This window comes from Haematobia irritans, chromosome 1 (genome assembly GCF_050003625.1).
Source record: "Haematobia irritans isolate KBUSLIRL chromosome 1, ASM5000362v1, whole genome shotgun sequence".
Taxonomy (NCBI): Eukaryota; Metazoa; Arthropoda; class Insecta; order Diptera; family Muscidae; genus Haematobia; species Haematobia irritans.
Window position 1 is genome coordinate 48,762,569 of NC_134397.1, and position 17,340 is coordinate 48,779,908.

At 39.2% G+C, this 17,340-nt stretch overlaps 2 protein-coding genes across 2 annotated transcripts; both read left to right on the forward strand.

The window, feature by feature from the left end:
* Nucleotides 1–4,916: 4,916 nt before the first annotated feature.
* Vps45 (vacuolar protein sorting 45) lies at nt 4,917–7,075 on the forward strand. The gene is made up of 3 exons (XM_075290189.1): nt 4,917–5,125; nt 5,186–5,384; nt 5,460–7,075. The coding sequence occupies exons 1-3, from the start codon at nt 5,033–5,035 to the stop codon at nt 6,893–6,895; spliced, it is 1,728 nt and encodes a 575-aa protein (XP_075146304.1). The 5' UTR covers nt 4,917–5,032; the 3' UTR covers nt 6,896–7,075.
* Nucleotides 7,076–15,223: 8,148 nt separating this feature from the next.
* On the forward strand, nt 15,224–17,112 carry LOC142220831 (uncharacterized). Its single transcript, XM_075290196.1, has 3 exons — nt 15,224–15,522; nt 15,581–15,960; nt 16,020–17,112. Exons 1-3 carry the CDS (start codon nt 15,373–15,375, stop codon nt 16,945–16,947), a joined length of 1,458 nt encoding a protein of 485 aa, XP_075146311.1. The 5' UTR covers nt 15,224–15,372; the 3' UTR covers nt 16,948–17,112.
* Nucleotides 17,113–17,340: the final 228 nt, after the last annotated feature.

A 17,340-nucleotide genomic window follows, 5' to 3' on the forward strand; every position in this document is an offset into this window, starting at 1 on the left:
TAAGTTAAGTCCGAAGGCATAATCGATACTGCTGAATGTTTATGGGATCGATAACACATTTACCGATTATTTAGTCATCGCCGACAAGTCGTATCGGTCCGACACACTGTAATGCGCCTTACAGATTATCAGTTATTCCGGACGGAATGTCGGTGTTTGTAAATAATCTTACAGTGTGTCGGATCGATACGACTTGTCGGCGATGACTAAATAATCGGTAAATGTGTTATCGATCCCAGCGGTAGATTATCCCACCTGAGTAATTCTGGTTACATTTCTGAGAGTTTCAAAGCTTCTCTAAGTGGTTTCACTGCAATGTGGAACGCCGTTCGGACTCGGCTATAAAAAGGAGGTCCTTGTCATTGAGCTTAGCATGGAATCGGGCAGCACTCAGTGATAAGAGAGAAGTTCACCAATGTGGTATCACAATGGACTGAATAGTCTAAGTGAGCCTGATACATCGGGCTGCCACCTAACCTAAAGGTGGGTATTAAGTTCGAGTTTAGCCGCTAAAAACGTCATTTTTCACGATTACTTTTTTTAATAATCCATTTTAAGGAATACAAACTTTGTGAAAATTTGCTTTGGGCTTTTCCCCATCAAGTTATAATAAAATTTGCAACAAATATGTATAATTTCATGCATTTTTCTTACTGATTTAGTTTTCACTTTAGCGATTTTAGCGGCTAAACTCGAACTTAATACTCACCTTAAGGGTGAATCATACATTTTCCCTTTTCCGCCAGTATCCAAGACACTTGAGGCATTACTCTACCACCGCCTTGTAGATAATTTTCCAGTTGCCAACCGTAAAGTACATAGCACTAGAGGGCTCGAATCAGCCCAAGCAAAATTATCCTCGTGGCACTTGACCTATCGAAGGCATTCGATACGGTCAACCATTTCAGACTATTCGAGGGCATAGATAACACGTCCCTACTGGCAGGAACCAAGCGATAGTTTCTAATGTATCTGTGGGCCACCTGTCGTATGTGGAATTTAGGGATACGAAATCAAAAGCCCGTAGAGTGAAACAGGGAGTACCCCGAGGTGGGGTGATATCTCCGGCACTTTTTAACCTATATCTATCCTCTGTTTCACCCCTTCCTGGCGACGTCGAGATTGTAAGGAATGCGGACGACTATACAATCTTGGCATACGGGTCGTCTATCTTGCTGATTTTACCAGTTATTTCACTGCTAGAAATGTAAGGACCAAATCCTCAGACACACTATTCATTACATGGACGGCAGAAGTACGCAGGCAGTTAAATATTAGTGTAGATTGCGAAACGATTCCGACCATTATCCCATTATTCTCGGGATCACATTCGACTGCTTTTTCAAGTCGTCTACCCATAAGCTACACGCTAGAAACAAGGTCCTCAAGTCGCTTGCAGGCAGCACTTGTGGTGCGGACAATGCAACTTTGTTGTCTATCAATAAGGCAATTGGCCGGTCAGTGGTAAACTATGCAGCGCGGGCGTTGACATCTCTGACAACTGATACGCAGTGGAATAACATACAGGCCTACCAGAACGCTGCTCTTACAATTGCGACAGGATGTCTCCGCAGCATAATAGAGTAGATTAGGTATAGTGGCAGCCCGATATTTCGCTCACTTAGACTATGCAGTACATTACGATTCCACAGTGGTGAATTTCTCTCTTATCACTGAGTGCTGCCCGATTCTATGTTTAGCTCAGTGGCAAGGGACTTACTTTTTATAGCCGAGTCCGAACGGTGTTCCACATTGCGGCGAAACCACTTAGAGAAGCCTTGAAACACTTAAAAATGTCAGAAGCATTACTGAGAGGGGATAATGCGCAGTCTAGACTATAAATTTATCCGGACGACAGTGCTCGTGTCAAATATATTCCACACATTGGCCACACCATAAGTTATGTCCGAAGACATCATCGATACCTCAGCTTGTTAATGGAATCGATAACACATTTATCGATATTTTACTTATCTCCGATAATTCTTAGCGTTCGGCCAAAATGTAAGATTCTTTACAAACACAGAAATTACGTCCGGAATTATTTATAGTCTGAGCGGTGCATAATTCACCGCTGAAAAACTTTTTAGTGTTCAGGCCGGTACTCTGTTCGGTTTTCGCGTTGAAACTCCATACAAAACCAAAAAATGCGAAAAATTTGCGAAATTTTTTCCATTTGTGATACTTTGTTTTTTCGTGTTGAAAAACTGACGTTTATAGCAAGGCGCCATTTGCAATGTGAATTAAGAAATAATTTATTTATTAAAAACTATTTGTGCGGGTTTATAAATCAAACACGGACCATATTTTTGTTCCGAAACTATACAAAGGATCAAAGGAATAGCAGATCAATTGCCCAAGGAAAAATAAAATGTTATTTTGTAAAAACAATCAACAACCACCAACTTAATCCAATATCGCTCCCTGTAAAATAGCGCTCCAAGCTACCTAAAAAACGCCGCTTTCTATGTGCGAAATAATGGTTTCCATAAAAATTTTTCGCAAGAATGAACATAGTACCGGCCTTTCGGTGGAAATTGGGGTTGAACCCACGACCCTATGTATGCAAGGCGGGCATGATAACCATTGCACCACGGTGGCTCTAGAGAAGAGTAGATTTGGGCCATTTAATGTTTAGTAATAAGTTCTTAAGTCCGTAAAGGTAGGTTAGGTTAGGTGGCAGCCCGATGTATCAGGCTCACTTAGACTATTCTGTCCATTGTGATACCACATTGGAGAACTTCTCTCTTATCACTGAGTGCTGCCCGATTCCATGTTAAGCTCAATGACAAGGGACCTCCTTTTTATAGCCGAGTCCGAACGGCGTTCCACATTGCAGTGAAACCACTTAGAGAAGCTTTGAAACCTTCAGAAATGTCACCAGCATTACTGAGGTGGGATAATCCACCGCTGAAAAACTTTTTGGTGTTCGGTCGAAGCAGGAATCGAACCCACGACCTTGTGTATGCAAGGCGGGCATGCTAACCATTGCACCACGGTGGTAAGTAAGTACTAACCGAAGGTAAGTACTAACCGAACATAGTACCTACTTAAAACGGATATCAGCATTTATCGCCGTGAATAAGGGTTTTTAACTAATTTGTGCGAAAATATATGCCGAAAATCCCAGACTTACTCAATATGTGTCCGAAAAAGCTCAAAACAAAATTTTCGCAGTTATTCCATGAGAGCGTTTTGAATATGGAGTATAACAGATTTACGTGCAAAAAATTGATCTTAGTACGAGGCTTATGCGCTTTACAGACTATCAGTAATTCCGGACGACAGTGATCGTGTCGAACATATCCCATATATTGTGCACATTATCAGTTAAGTCCGAAGGCATAATGTTTATAGGATCGATAACACTTACCGATTATTTAGTCATCGCCGACAAGTCGTATCGATCCTACACACTGTAAGATTCCTTACAAAAATCGACATTCCGTCCGGAATAACTGATAGTCTGTAAAGCGCATTATGAGCCGTGCAAATTATAAGTTAAGGCCGGTACTCTGTTCGGTTTTCGCGTTGAAACTCCATACAAAATTAAAAAATGCGAAAAACTAGCGAAATTTTTCCATTTGTGGTACTTTGTTTTTTCGAGTCGAAAAACTGACGTTTATAGCATGGCGCCATTTGCAATGTGAATTAAGAAATAATTTATTTATTAAAACTATTTGTGTGGGTTTATAACACAAGCACGGATTATATTTTTGTTCCGAAACTATACAAAGGATCAAAGGAGCAGCAGATCAATTGCCCAAGGAAAATAAAATGTTAATTTTGTAATAACAAACAGCAACCACCTATTTAATTCAATATCGCTCCCTGTAAAATAGCGCTCCAAGTTACCTAAATAAACACCGCTTTCTATGTGCGAAATAATGGTTTCTATAAAAATTTTTCACAAGAATGAACATAGTACCGGCCTTTAATCCGGACGACAGTGCTCGTGTCGAACATATCCAATACATTGGCCACATTATAAGTTAAGTCCGACGGCATAATCGATACTGCAGCATGTTTATGGGATTGATACACTGGTAGAAAAAATGCAGTACCTGGCCATAACCGTTTGGTATTAATAGTTTAGTTCACGTTACCTTTCAATTTTGATACCGCATTATATCAAATCATTTACATCCGGTTTATTATGGTATTAACTATCACATCCCCATAACATATGATATGTCGCTGTTGCTAAAAACTAATTGGTCGCCTTGTTAGTTTATTTTCTGCACATAAAGTAAGTAGGCGAGTAAATTACAACATTTCTTGGAAAACGTGACGACCAAAAAACTAAATTTGTGAAGCATTGGTAAATATATGTTTTAGCATTATTAATTTTTGTTAATTCAGCATTCTTCTCTCATTAGATGCGTAATGCGCTTTACAGACAATCAGTTATTCCGGACGGAATGTCGGTGTTTGTAAAGAATCATACAGTGTGACGGATCGATACGACTTGTCGGCGATGACTAAATAATCGGCAAATGTGTTATCGATCCCATAAACATGCAGCATTATCGATTATGCCTTCGGACTTAACTCATAATGTGCACAATATATGGGATATGTTAGACACGAGCTCTGTCGTCCGGAATAACTAATAGTCTGTAAAGCGCATTAGGTATTATTTTCAATACCATATTGGTATTTTCATAATACCATATGGTACTTTCATGCTTTGTGTACCGCTTGCACCGTTCGGTATCGATATTGTACCATACTGGGTTGGCTAACGTACGGTGCCGATTTGGTAATAATAGTTCTATGGGTGTAAGTGACACTACACCTATCGCCAACTTTTGCTAAAGGAGATTTGTTTAATTTTTTATAGTGAAGTTCGGGAAAAAACCTAATATCATAATACGTTTCGGCAAATCAAGTAAATGCAGTGCTCCCATCTCTGACGATGAGTACTTTATCAATCGTCTACTCGGTACATAGACGAAAGAAAACATTGTATTTATTAATTGGTTGATTTAGAAAAACAAAACCGTGAAAAAGGATAAAACAGCTGTAAAAAATGAATGTTATTACCAGCATAAAGCTGTACATTGAGAAAATGTGCACTGAGTCGGGACCAGGAATGAAGACCATGTTACTGGATAAGGAAACGGTAGGTGTTGGCTGGTTTACATTTCTGCTGAGATCAGATAATAGCATTGTAAAATTTCAGACAAGTATAATTTCCATGGCTTTCGCCCAATCAGATATGTTGCAACGGGAAGTTTTCCTATTCGAACGCATCGATTCAGGGCGCTCTAATGAGAGAATGAAATATTTGAAATGCATTGTATTTATACGTCCCACAAAACAAAATGTCCAACTACTTGCCCAGGAATTGCGTAGTCCAAAATACGGATCATATTTTCTATGTAAGTATTCTGCAACGCCCACCCACGTTTGTTACAGCAGTTTCATGTGGAGTGTATTTTTGTTTGCCTCTTCAGATTTCAGCAATATAATTCCCAGGACTGACATTAAATATTTGGCCGAATGCGATGAAAGTGAATCTGTTAGAGAAGTTAAAGAACTCTATGCCGACTATTTGGCTGTAAATCCAAACTTGTTTTCCTTAAACATACCAAAGTGTATGCAAAGACTTAATTGGTTGCCCGATACTTTAACCCGTTCTGTGCATGGTGTTATTTCTGTTTTGTTATCATTGAAATTAAATCCAGTCATACGTTATAGAGCTGGTTCTCCTGTGGCCCAGACATTGGCCAAACAAATATTCGAACAAATAACCAAAGAATCTTCATTATTTGATTTTCGCACTCATGAAAATGGAGCTGCTCCACCTTTGCTGTTAATACTTGATCGCCGCGATGACCCAGTGACACCGCTTTTGCACCAATGGACATATCAGGCTATGGTGCATGAGCTGCTTACTATAAAAAATAATCGTGTTGATCTTTCCGGAATACAGGGTATACCCAAAGATTATAAGGAGTTGGTACTTTCCGGCGATCAAGATGAATTCTATGGGAAAAATATGTATGCGAATTTCGGTGAAATTGGTTCCACAATAAAAGGTCTAATGGAAGAGTTTCAGCGTAAAGCAAAGGATCAGAAAAAGGTCGAGAGTATTGCAGATATGAAAAATTTCATAGAAACGTATCCACAATTTAAGAAAATGTCGGGCACTGTGCAAAAGCATTTATGTATTATGGGCGAATTGTCATCGCTGACAACGAAACGTAATTTATTCGAGGTATCTGAATTGGAACAAGAGATTGCCTGTAAAGCAGAACATTCACAACAATTGCAAAGAATCAAAAAGATAATAGGCGATGAACGTACATCAATAGATGATGTTTTGAAACTCGTGGCTTTGTATGCCCTGCGTTATGAAAGGCATGCAAATTGCGACACATCGGGTCTATTGCAAATGATAAAAACTAGAGGTGGACAAACTCACATTATACCTAGTCTAATTGAATATGCCGGAACTCATATGCGCCAAGGTGAACTATTCAATTTAGTGCGCATTACCGATGCTGTGAAACTAACGAGGAACCTAATCAAAGGTCTAAAAGGAGTTGAGAATGTATTCACTCAACATACTCCTTTGCTAAAGGAAACACTTGAGGATGTCTTCAAAGGTCGTGAATTGGATCCCATGTATCCAGCTATTAATTCTGAACTTGTACCTTTTAGAAGACCACCGCAAGAGGTTGTTGTCTTTATGATAGGTGGTACAACCTATGAAGAAGCATTGGCCGTCCATCAACTAAATAATGCTGGTTATCGTGTTATACTCGGCGGCACCTTTATACATAATTCCCAGAGCTTTATAGAAGAAGTGCTAGCTGCAACAGAAAATATGCAATTCAAACATACAAAATCTATGTTGAGGCATTATGCGTCCTCGGAGAATTATTAATGTTTATAGCAAAATCAGATAGTATTTTTCAAATTAAGTGTTTTTTTTTTTTAAATAAATATTTATATTAATCACAAACGAGCAAATATCGACATATAAATATGTATATTATAAATTATCAAAATTAACATTATCGTAATAAATACCTATTAGCTTTGGATGTGCATTTAATTATCCAAATTATTATGGTTAACGTTTTTCTTTTTATTTTTCTTTTTTGGTATTAAGGTCTAAAAAACAATTTTTTTGTAGTATGTTTGGAATTAAATTTTTTTCATTTGAATTTTTTTGGAAGAAAATTTGGCTTCAGACTATTAACGTTTCACGTAAACTAGAGATAATTCGTAAAATATTAACCTCCTAATACTGTTGAGTTGATAAAATATTCAGGTTTTATTGCACAAAAATTAGAAAAATCTATACGGTATAATCTATTACATCCTTAAAGGTCTCTCCTACAATTATATTTTTATAGATATTTATATAAATATTTTATTTTTAAATTAAATTTTTATAAAACATTTCCAAATTGGATGGAAAACTTTCAACGTATTGCCTTTGCAACTAATTAATTTAAAAAAGTGATAGTGAACAATTGTGAGCTCCGTGGTGCAATGCCCACCTTTCATTTAAAGGGTCGTGGGTTCAATCCAAGTTTTCGACCACAACCAGCAGTGGTTTATACCCACTCAGTAATGCTGGTGACAAAACTGAATCTTTAAAAGCTTTTCTAAGTGGTTTCACCGCAATTAGAATGTTGTTCGGACTAGCTAATAAAAACGAGTTCCCTTTCCATTGAGCTTAAAATAGAATCGGGCAGCACTCATTGATAAGAGAGTGGTACTAAAACACTTGCAATTTCTGATAAATCGGATGAAAAACAACGGTTTCTAGAAGCCCAAGATCCTAAATCAGTTGAAAATTTTTATTTTTAGTCTCGAAGCAGTCCGCTTTCTACCCGAATAAGTTAAATCGAAAAATCTGTCTATATGGAGGCTTTACCAAAAAACGGACCGATAAAAACTAAATTTGACACCGGTCTTTATGTGCCAAAATATCTCTAGATTTCCAAATTCAGTCAATCTGATCAAAATTGAGGAGATCGATCTATATGGGAGCTGTACCGAAACATAGACCTATACGTACCACATTCGACACACCTTTTTGTGGTCCTAAAATGCTCCCAGATTTTTAATTTCAGAAAAATCGCATAAAAACTACATTTTCCAGTAGCCCAAGTAGCCGAGAGATCGCTCTATATGGGGGGCTATGGTTAGGTTAGGTTAAAGTGGCAGCCCGATTAAGATTCAGGCTCACTTAGACTATTCAGTCCATTGTGATACCACATTAACTAAAAGTACCTATTACATATGGGCACTTCTAGTTTTAACCGCTGAACCTTCTCGATTATTTTCTTCTGTTGAAGCAACCAGATTGTTCCAAAAATATTAGCAGACTGCTTAAGTTAACGTTTTCCAGATCCGCCAGTAATCTGAAGCTATATGCTCCTAAAAGTTGCTTGCGCTTTACACAAAATGCAGGACACTCACACAAGAGGTGTTTAATTGATTCTTTTTCCTCCGCATCATGACAGCTCATACAATAGTCATTATACTTCGCGCCAATAGTTTTTGCAAAATCTCCTATCAGGCAGCGACCCGTTATAGCAGATATCAGGAGTGATATCTGACGTCTCGAGAACATTAGCATATCTAGTGTGCGGTTTAAGTTGAAATGGGGCCATATTTGCTTGGTGTCGTTACAACCCTTGCAATTCTCCCATCGAACATTTGCCATCATAACAGCCTTCTCACGCAGCATGAGCTTGCAGGTAGCCAGAGGCATACCAACAAATTCTAGTTCCCCTGGAATATGTAAGGTAGTCCCTAGCCTTGCCAACTCATCCGCTTCGCAGTTCCCCGGTATGTTCCTATGGCCAGGCACCCATATTAGGTGAATATTGTACTGCTCAGCCATCTCATTGAGAGATTTGCGGCAATCGATGGCCGTTTTCGAGTTGAGGAACACAGAGTCCAAGGATTTTATTGCAGGTTGACTGTCTGAGTATATATTAATGCCCACATTTTTTGGAACATTACTTCTCAGCCAATTCGCCACCTCTCTTATTGCTAATATTTCAGCCTGAAAAACACTACAGTGATCAGGTAATCTTTTCGCTATTCGAAGTTCCAGATCTTTAGAATATACTCCGAAACCCACTTGGCCATCCAATTTGGAGCCATCAGTGTAGAAATCTATATATCTTTTATTCCCCGGGGTCCGTGTACACCACGCCTCACTGTTGGGAATTAGAGTCTCAAACTTTTTGTCGAAAAGTGGGCTCGCCAAAGTGTAATCCACTACGTTAGGCACATCTGGCATTATTTTGAGGACCGAACTGTGACCGTAACTTTTTTCCGACCACAGCGATAGCTCGCGCAACCGCACAGCCGTTGTTGCAGCTGACTGTTTGGCCAAAATGTCTAAAGGCAATAGATTCAGTATGACATTAAGGGAGTTTGTTCCTGTCTTGCTGAATGCACCTGAGATACACAAGCACGCCATACGCTGAACTTTGTCTAAACTTGTCGGCTGGTGAAGTGCCGGCCACCAGACTACAACACCATATAGCATTATAGGACTAACCACTGCCGTGTATAGCCAATGTACAATTTTTGGTTTTAGTCCCCACTTTTTCCCTATTGCCTTTTTGCACGAGTATAAAGCTACCGTTGCTTTCCTCGCCCTTTCTTCAATATTAAGCTTAAAGTTCAGCTTCCTGTCCAAAATAACGCCAAGGTATTTTGCACACTCCCTAAAGGGAATTTCAATACCCCCTAAGGAAATGGGCCTAACCGTGGGAGTTTTGCGATCTTTGCAGTACATGACTATTTCTGTCTTTGCAGGATTTACCCCAAGACCATTATCTTTCGCCCATTTCTCAGTCATCCGGAGGGCTCTCTGTATAATATCTCTAATTGATGATGGGAATTTTCCCCTGACTGCTATCGCCACATCATCTGCGTATGCCACCACTTGTATCCTTTCTTTTTCTAGGGAAACCAGAAGGTCGTTTATAGCAACATTCCAAAGAAGAGGTGATAGAACTCCTCCTTGAGGAGTGCCTCTGTTCACATACTTTTGTATGTTTGCTTGTCCTAGTGTGGCTGAAATACGTCTCTTCATTAGCAGTTCGTCTAACAGCCTGAGTATACATGGATCAACATTCAGAGTTGTCAGTCCATTTAATATCGAGCTCGGATGGACATTATTGAACGCCCCTTCGATGTCTAGAAACGCCACGATTGTGTATTCTTTGACAGATAGTGAGCTTTCAATAAAGCTGACTAGTTCATGTAGTGCGGTCTCAGTAGACCTGCCCTTCGAGTATGCATGCTGTCGTTTCGAAAACAAACTTGAGTCGATGCTAGTTCTAAGATAAATATCTATCATCCTCTCCAGAGTCTTAAGTAGGAATGAGGATAAGCTGATTGGTCGGAAATCCTTCGCCCTCGAGTGAGAGGCTTTTCCCGCTTTAGGTATGAAAACGACTTTTGTTTCCCTCCACTTTCCTGGGATATATGATAAGTTGATACATCCTTTATATATCACCGACAACCAGGGGATAATTTTGTCAGTTACAGCTTGTAACTCCGCCGGAGTAATTCCATCAGGTCCAGGGGATTTGAATGGTCCAAAGCTATTTAGCGCCCATCTTATTCTAGTTTCCGATACAATTTCCTCGACAGGAAACGACCGCTGAGCAACTGTGGCACCGCCAGTACATGGTTCAACCGTCTGATTTCCGGGAAAATGTGTGTACAATAGTACCTCCAGCGTCTCCTCACTGGACGTTGTCCAATTGCCCTCCGATGTTTTAATGAAACCTGGAGCGGAGTTGGTGGATGCTAGAACCTTCCGTAGTCTGGAAGCCTCGGACGTATTCTCAATACTGCTGCAGTAAGCATTCCAAGAGTTATGCTGAGCATTTCTCAGTTCTCGCTTGTATCCTCTCAGATTCTTCTTGTAAGCGTCCCAGTCCTCAGGGGCTCTGGTGGACTTTGCCTTGTTAAAGAGCTTCCTGCAGGATTTCCTCATATTACTTAATTCCGTAGACCACCATGGTGGTCGATGTTTCCCCCTTGGCTTTCCTCTAGGGCATGCAGCTTTCAGTGAGATGTTGAAGGCCTTAGTAATCCGCTCCACTGCGTGTTCGATATCTTGCACATTTCTCATATTTGTCTCTGTTATTTCCGGTATCATCATATTGAACGATTCCCTATACCTATTCCAGTCAGCTTTCCTAACATTTGGCGGAAATATGATCTTGGTGATATGAACATCAAATTTGAAACTGATGTAGCGATGATCTGAGAAGCTGTGTTCACTTAAAACCTGCCACTCAGATATCATTTCATTCAGTTCTTGCGAGGCCAAGGTGATGTCCAAAACCTCTTGCCTGTTTTTAGTGACAAAGGTTGGGACATCTCCCTTGTTGCAAACTACCAGATTAGTACGCAAAATAAACTCTATTAGCGACTCTCCCCTTGCATTAGTATCACTACTTCCCCATACACTATGATGTGCATTCGCATCGCATCCCATAATGAGTTTCGTCTTTGTTTTCAGTGACTCCTCCACTAAGGTCTTAACGGCATATGGAGGCATCTCCCTGTCATGTCCCATGTAGACCGAAGATACCCAATATTTGCATTTGGCTATTTCTAAACTTGCAACGACAGTGTCTGTATTGCACATTGAAGGAAGCAGAAACAAATTGAGCTCGTTTTTAGCAATTATACAGGCTCGATTTACATCATTACCAGTATACTGCAATAGTTTGAACCCCGGAGTACTTAATTCACATATTTTGTTTTTATAAACATATGGTTCTTGAATAAGAACTATATCTATGTCCCCTTTCATCAGGAGAACTTTTAAGGCAGCACATGCAGCCTTACAATGATGAAGATTTATCTGGAGGATCCGTAGGACCATCGAGATTTTCAACAACCGTCACATCAGCCGCTTCAATCGAGTCATCAAGAATGTCCTCTTCAGAGATATCGGTGACTCTCGCAATAACCATAGGTTCAACTTTGGTGAGTTCTGAGGCAGTAGAAGCCTCCTCACGCATACGGTATCTATCCATGTCTTCAAATGTCTTGGTATCCCCCTCGACTTCGCAAGAGGATCCGCTTACTTCTGATTCAGACAGAGGCTTGTCCATTTCTGAATCCTTTAGCTGATCGTTTTTATACACCTTCATTTGGATATAATGAAAGCCATAACATACACGGCCCTGGGACTTTGCTAGATGTGGCAAAGACTGAGTGTTCAATATAAACACTGCATGCCGTCTTGGCCCATCCACTTCATCCAAACGGCCAACCTTCCAATCAGCTGTTGGAAGATCTGGATTGCATTGTTTCAGTCTATTTAAAATAGATTCAGGGTCAGGAGGGTTTGCAGGTATCCACGCATGTGCTCTTGGTCTAGCCGGTATGTCTTTCTTCTCGACTAACTCTAGAGCAGCTCCTTCCCAAACTTCACCAATTAATATCAGAGCAGCTTTAAAACATTCTATAGACCTCTGGTCCTCAAATGCGACTAGCTTAAATCGTCCTTGATACCAACCAGCCTCTTGGTGTCGAGGATCTGGGCCGGGAAACTTTTCCAGCACCTGTGAGTAGACGCCAGACAAAGCATTCTCAATTTCCCCCCATTTTTGCTTTGGAACCATACCGTCCAATGCTCCTTTATTTATGATAGCCATCACAAGGCTGTCTTTAGCAACTGAGGCAAACGATCGTTGATCCCTTTTGGAGGATGGCAGCTCATCCGGTGATCGTTCCCTTTTTCCAGCCTCAAGAATTCCTTGAGCCCATTTTAAGGAATCGCTTTGTTTAGCCGACAACGTGCTTGGGTCGACTGATCCTAATTTCTTTAGGATAAACAAAGCATTTCTGCGTTCTTTGAATCTCTTTCGTGAGGGATTACCTCCTTTTGATGCCGTTACCTTGGAAAAGGTCCGACTTGTCAAATTGTCGCCACCTGTCGACCCGTCTACAGGTCGACTAATTGGGCCTAACTCTTGGTCATTGCCCAAATTTATAACTTCAGTCGATACCCGTCCACTGGGCCCTGAAGTTAGCAACCCAGTGGATGTCTTTGAATTTCTCTGCATGGTGGCCTAATATCCCACCACACTTGAAATTCGTAGTAGGTACTTATTACGATGATTTTATCCGCTATTAAAAAAACACGTCCGTTCCGTTCGACGGGGGGCTATAGGGAGCGACCCTGGTGCAATGGTTAGCATGCCCGCCTTGCATACACAAGGTCGTGGATTCAAACCCTGTTTCGACCGAACACCAAAAATTGTTTCATCGGTGGATTATCCTACCTCAGTAATGCTGGTGACATTCCTAGGGTTTCAAAGGTTCTCTAAGTGGTTTCACTGCAATGTGGAACGCCGTTCGGACTCGGCTATAAAAAGGAGGTCCTTTGTCATTGAGCTTAACATGGAATCGGGCAGCACTCAGTGATAAGAGAGAAGTTCACCACTGTGGTATTACAATGAAGTGAATAGTCTAAGTGAGTCTGAAATATCGGGCTGCCACTATACCTAACCTAACCTAAGTCCCCAATTGCCCTACCTGCAACAGATGACGCATCTCTGCCAAATCTCGCAGTCTCTGCGCCATTATTGAAGACTGTAGCGTGATTACAACAGACGGACATGGTTTTATTGTCTTAGAATTTCCAGAACAAGAATATGTACACTTTATATCATCGAAAATCGATATTTCGATGGAAGCACAAACTCATTATACCCCTATCACCAATCTATGGTGGTGGTAATAATTAGAGGCCTATTAAAAAAGAGACCATTTATTTGTGGAATATTTGCAACAAATATTAACTACAAAAAATTACATTAGTCTTGCATACAAGCTTGAGGAAAATAACGCTATTGAAAATATCAACTTATATCTTTAATTGTGCATATATCTTGCATTTTATCGATTCAAAACACTGGTTGAATTTTATAACGTGATTGAAATAGTTATAAAATTATACATTGGGAGAGTATAACAAGAAACATTCTTCAGTAAACCAGCCACTTTGCATCTCAATGTATTAATTTCAGTCAACGAAGAGTTCCTGGTATAGAACACTAACATCCCTTTGTGACGAATTATCTTGCGAAATATAAGTCGGGAACAGTGACTTTTGCTTAGGAACTACCCTTGAACGTGAGTTATAGGCTTATGTTGATTGAACAAAAAGTTTCACTTTGACTATAGCTATTGTATGGTGTACGTGTTTTAACTGGTCACCCCATGATGTTGTTCCCCCCGAGGTAACAACATTGGCAAATGAAATGGCGTTATTATCCTTTGGGGGAACCGTGGTGGTGACCACTGGATTTGAAATTGCTAGTGAGGCGGCAACAGCATGGGCATAAGTACACTCTTGTCCGCTGGTATTGCAATGCGATTGTGTAGATATTGTGGACACCAACGAATTAAGTTTGTTGATGAATGAGTCCATTGCTGCGCATGATGTAAAAGTTAGCATAACACCGGAATTATATGTTTGTTAGATGGGCGTTACAAATTGACGGTATTCATTTGGAAAAGCTGAAGAAGACGACAATGTACCACATGTCGTTAAAGCTGTTGCCGAATGTGGTAAGACACCAGGAGTAGAGCGGCTAGCGTTATATTCTTAACAATTATTAGTGTCCAGTGATGTGTGAGGTATGGTTGCAAAACAATTTAAAAACTGGTAGAAAAAACTTTTCAAAACAATTATCATGAATGCGTGTGTGTAAATAATTTAATCAGCTGCTGCGTATACATATGTAATAATTTTATGAAGTTTGGCGATGTTGTCAATTAAATTTCGGAGAAATAAACGCGAAAAATTTCCAAAATGGCTGTTTTCTTCCTTCGAAATCTATTGTCAACACTCTCATTTTTCAACGCGAAAGAATGATTTAGGGACTTTTTTTTCGTGCCAATAAACATAGTACCTACCTTTATGAGAGAGAAAAATTTTCCAAAATCTGCTTACCGAACTTAAGAAATAGTACAATGTCATCAGCTATATTTGATAACAAACAAATCTCGAATACATCCTTCCCTAGAACAAATGCAAATTTATTATATATTTTGAAAGCTGAATACGATGTTTGCCGTTTTGATATTTCGTGATTTGTTTACAAAATAAATGTACATACGTGCAATTACTTCCGTCACGTTACGTTTAGCAATGTATAATCAAGCCATTGCAACTATTCAGGATACACTTACAATCTTCTTTATACAACCCTGTGTATTTGGATGTAATTCTCCCTGTAAATAAATAAATAAAAACTGAGAATTATTCCAAAAATATAGTAAATAAAGATTTTCCACTTTCTATTGCTGGTTTCCAATTGATGGTGTCTTATTAAAGTCCCATGCAATATGACTGAAAATAGTTCAATTTGGGCAAATCGATGTCGTACTTGCTTCAATCAGACAACCGATCTGCAGTCTCTCTCAAATTTAGCAATTAGCGAAAAACAACAACAAAAATCTTATGCCGAATTGTTGAATGAAATTACAGATATTAATGTAAGTCACCTATTTGGGACAACATTTGGATGACATTAATCCATTCATATCATTCAAGGTCGCCGAGGACAAACATACACAATTGCCTCAAAGCATTTGTTCTTGCTGTTCCCGTGAACTAAAATCCTCGCATGCATTTATTAGACAAGCTAAAGAAGCAAATGGAAAATATTTATCAATTGTAACGGATGCATTGAATCCCGGAACTGAGGAGCACAAAATGGATTGTTTTCAAGAGTCTGAAATTGATATAAGACAATGTCTTGAAATTAAATTGGAGTGTGAAGATGGCGAATGGGATCAAAACGACGATGGCAATAATACCGGTGATTATGTTATTCCTGATCATAAAAATGAATTAGATCTTAAAAAAGAAATGCATGATGGCACAACTTCGGATAAAGATGCAAAATGCACGAACGTGGAGAGCACAAAAGAGTAAGCCTTTAGTTTCCACGATTGTTTTGAGTATTGAAATTTATTTTCTTGAAACATAGAGATCCCATAGATGATGCTGAAGCTGCAGATTGGTCTGCAACGGAAGATTCCGAAAGTGAAAGCGAGGAAGAAGAAATCACTACTCGAAAAACTCGTAAAGATACTAAGAAATCGTTAAATGAAGATACTGAAACAGACATTGCAGTACCCTGTTCCATGTGCAATAAAATCTTCAATAATTCCAAAGAATTAAAACGCCATCTGCGATATACTCATGTTCCAGAAGATCAGAAATGCTCTTGTCCCATATGCGGAGCTAAATTTAGCCGTCCTGGTAATATGTATACTCATATGCGGACACTACATGATCCAAAATCTGTTGAACTAGTGCTGCCAGCAAAAGAACAAATTTATCAATGTGATAAATGTCCAAGAAAATATACCAAAAAGAAAAATTTAAATGGTCACATTAGGGTAAAGCATAGTGGGCCAGAGGCAGAAAAAGATGATGCATCTAGTGGGAAAAACCGCGTAAAAACAGAATCTAAGGAGGAAATTCGTCCCTTATGTTCCATATGCGGAGCTTCGTTTTCCAACAAATCCCATTTGATAGTTCATCTGAGACGGCATACGGGCGAAAAACCATTTCAATGTGAATTTTGTGAAAGGGCCTTCCCTAGAGTTTCAGAGCTGACACGTCATCGGAGAATCCACACAGGAGAAAAACCATTTAAATGTAAAATATGTGAAAAAACATTCCGAGTCTCCACAAAGCTGTCCACCCATATGAAATCACATACAAATGAAAGACCTTACAAATGCACACAATGCGAACGAAGTTTTAAATATTCGAAAGACTTGAATATACATAATCGCATACATACAGGCGAGAGACCCTATCTATGTACAATATGTGGGAGTACTTTTACACAAAGTAATTCCCTTAAGGCACATCGCATGAAGCTGGGACACATAGAGCAAATCTAATAATCAATATTCAAGTATATAATTAATCATTCATATGTAACAGCCTTACAAAGGCCTTTTACAGTTATTTGCATCAACATTACTAAAGATACTCATATTAAACGCTAATATGTATAGACAGTATGACAGAATAATAGAATAAATTAAGAAAAAAAACTATCACAACTCAAAGCATTTTCAAGATACACTACAAAAATATCCTTATAGTTAAATGATTCGAGTTAGAAAGAATTATCTGTACATGAAAAAAAATGGTGGACTAAGTCCAACTTGGCTGTAATAATTTTGAAAAATTCTTCAAAATGAATGAAATCGTTATTTGTTAATTTTTTATATCTTGACCACAAAGCTAAAAAGCATTCAAAAATATGAGGAACCATACGAGCTTTTTTC

Excerpts from the sequence above, each read along its gene's own strand:
- Vps45 (XM_075290189.1), top strand. The coding sequence starts at position 5,033 with ATGAATGTTATTACCAGCATAAAGCTGTACATTGAGAAAATGTGCACT. Across the intron at positions 5,126-5,185 it reads TGTTACTGGATAAGGAAACG|ACAAGTATAATTTCCATGGC; the intron begins GTAGGTGTTGGC and ends GTAAAATTTCAG. Across the intron at positions 5,385-5,459 it reads ATACGGATCATATTTTCTAT|ATTTCAGCAATATAATTCCC; the intron begins GTAAGTATTCTG and ends TTGCCTCTTCAG.
- LOC142220831 (XM_075290196.1), top strand. The coding sequence starts at position 15,373 with ATGACTGAAAATAGTTCAATTTGGGCAAATCGATGTCGTACTTGCTTC. Across the intron at positions 15,523-15,580 it reads ATGAAATTACAGATATTAAT|GTCGCCGAGGACAAACATAC; the intron begins GTAAGTCACCTA and ends ATATCATTCAAG. Across the intron at positions 15,961-16,019 it reads AACGTGGAGAGCACAAAAGA|AGATCCCATAGATGATGCTG; the intron begins GTAAGCCTTTAG and ends CTTGAAACATAG.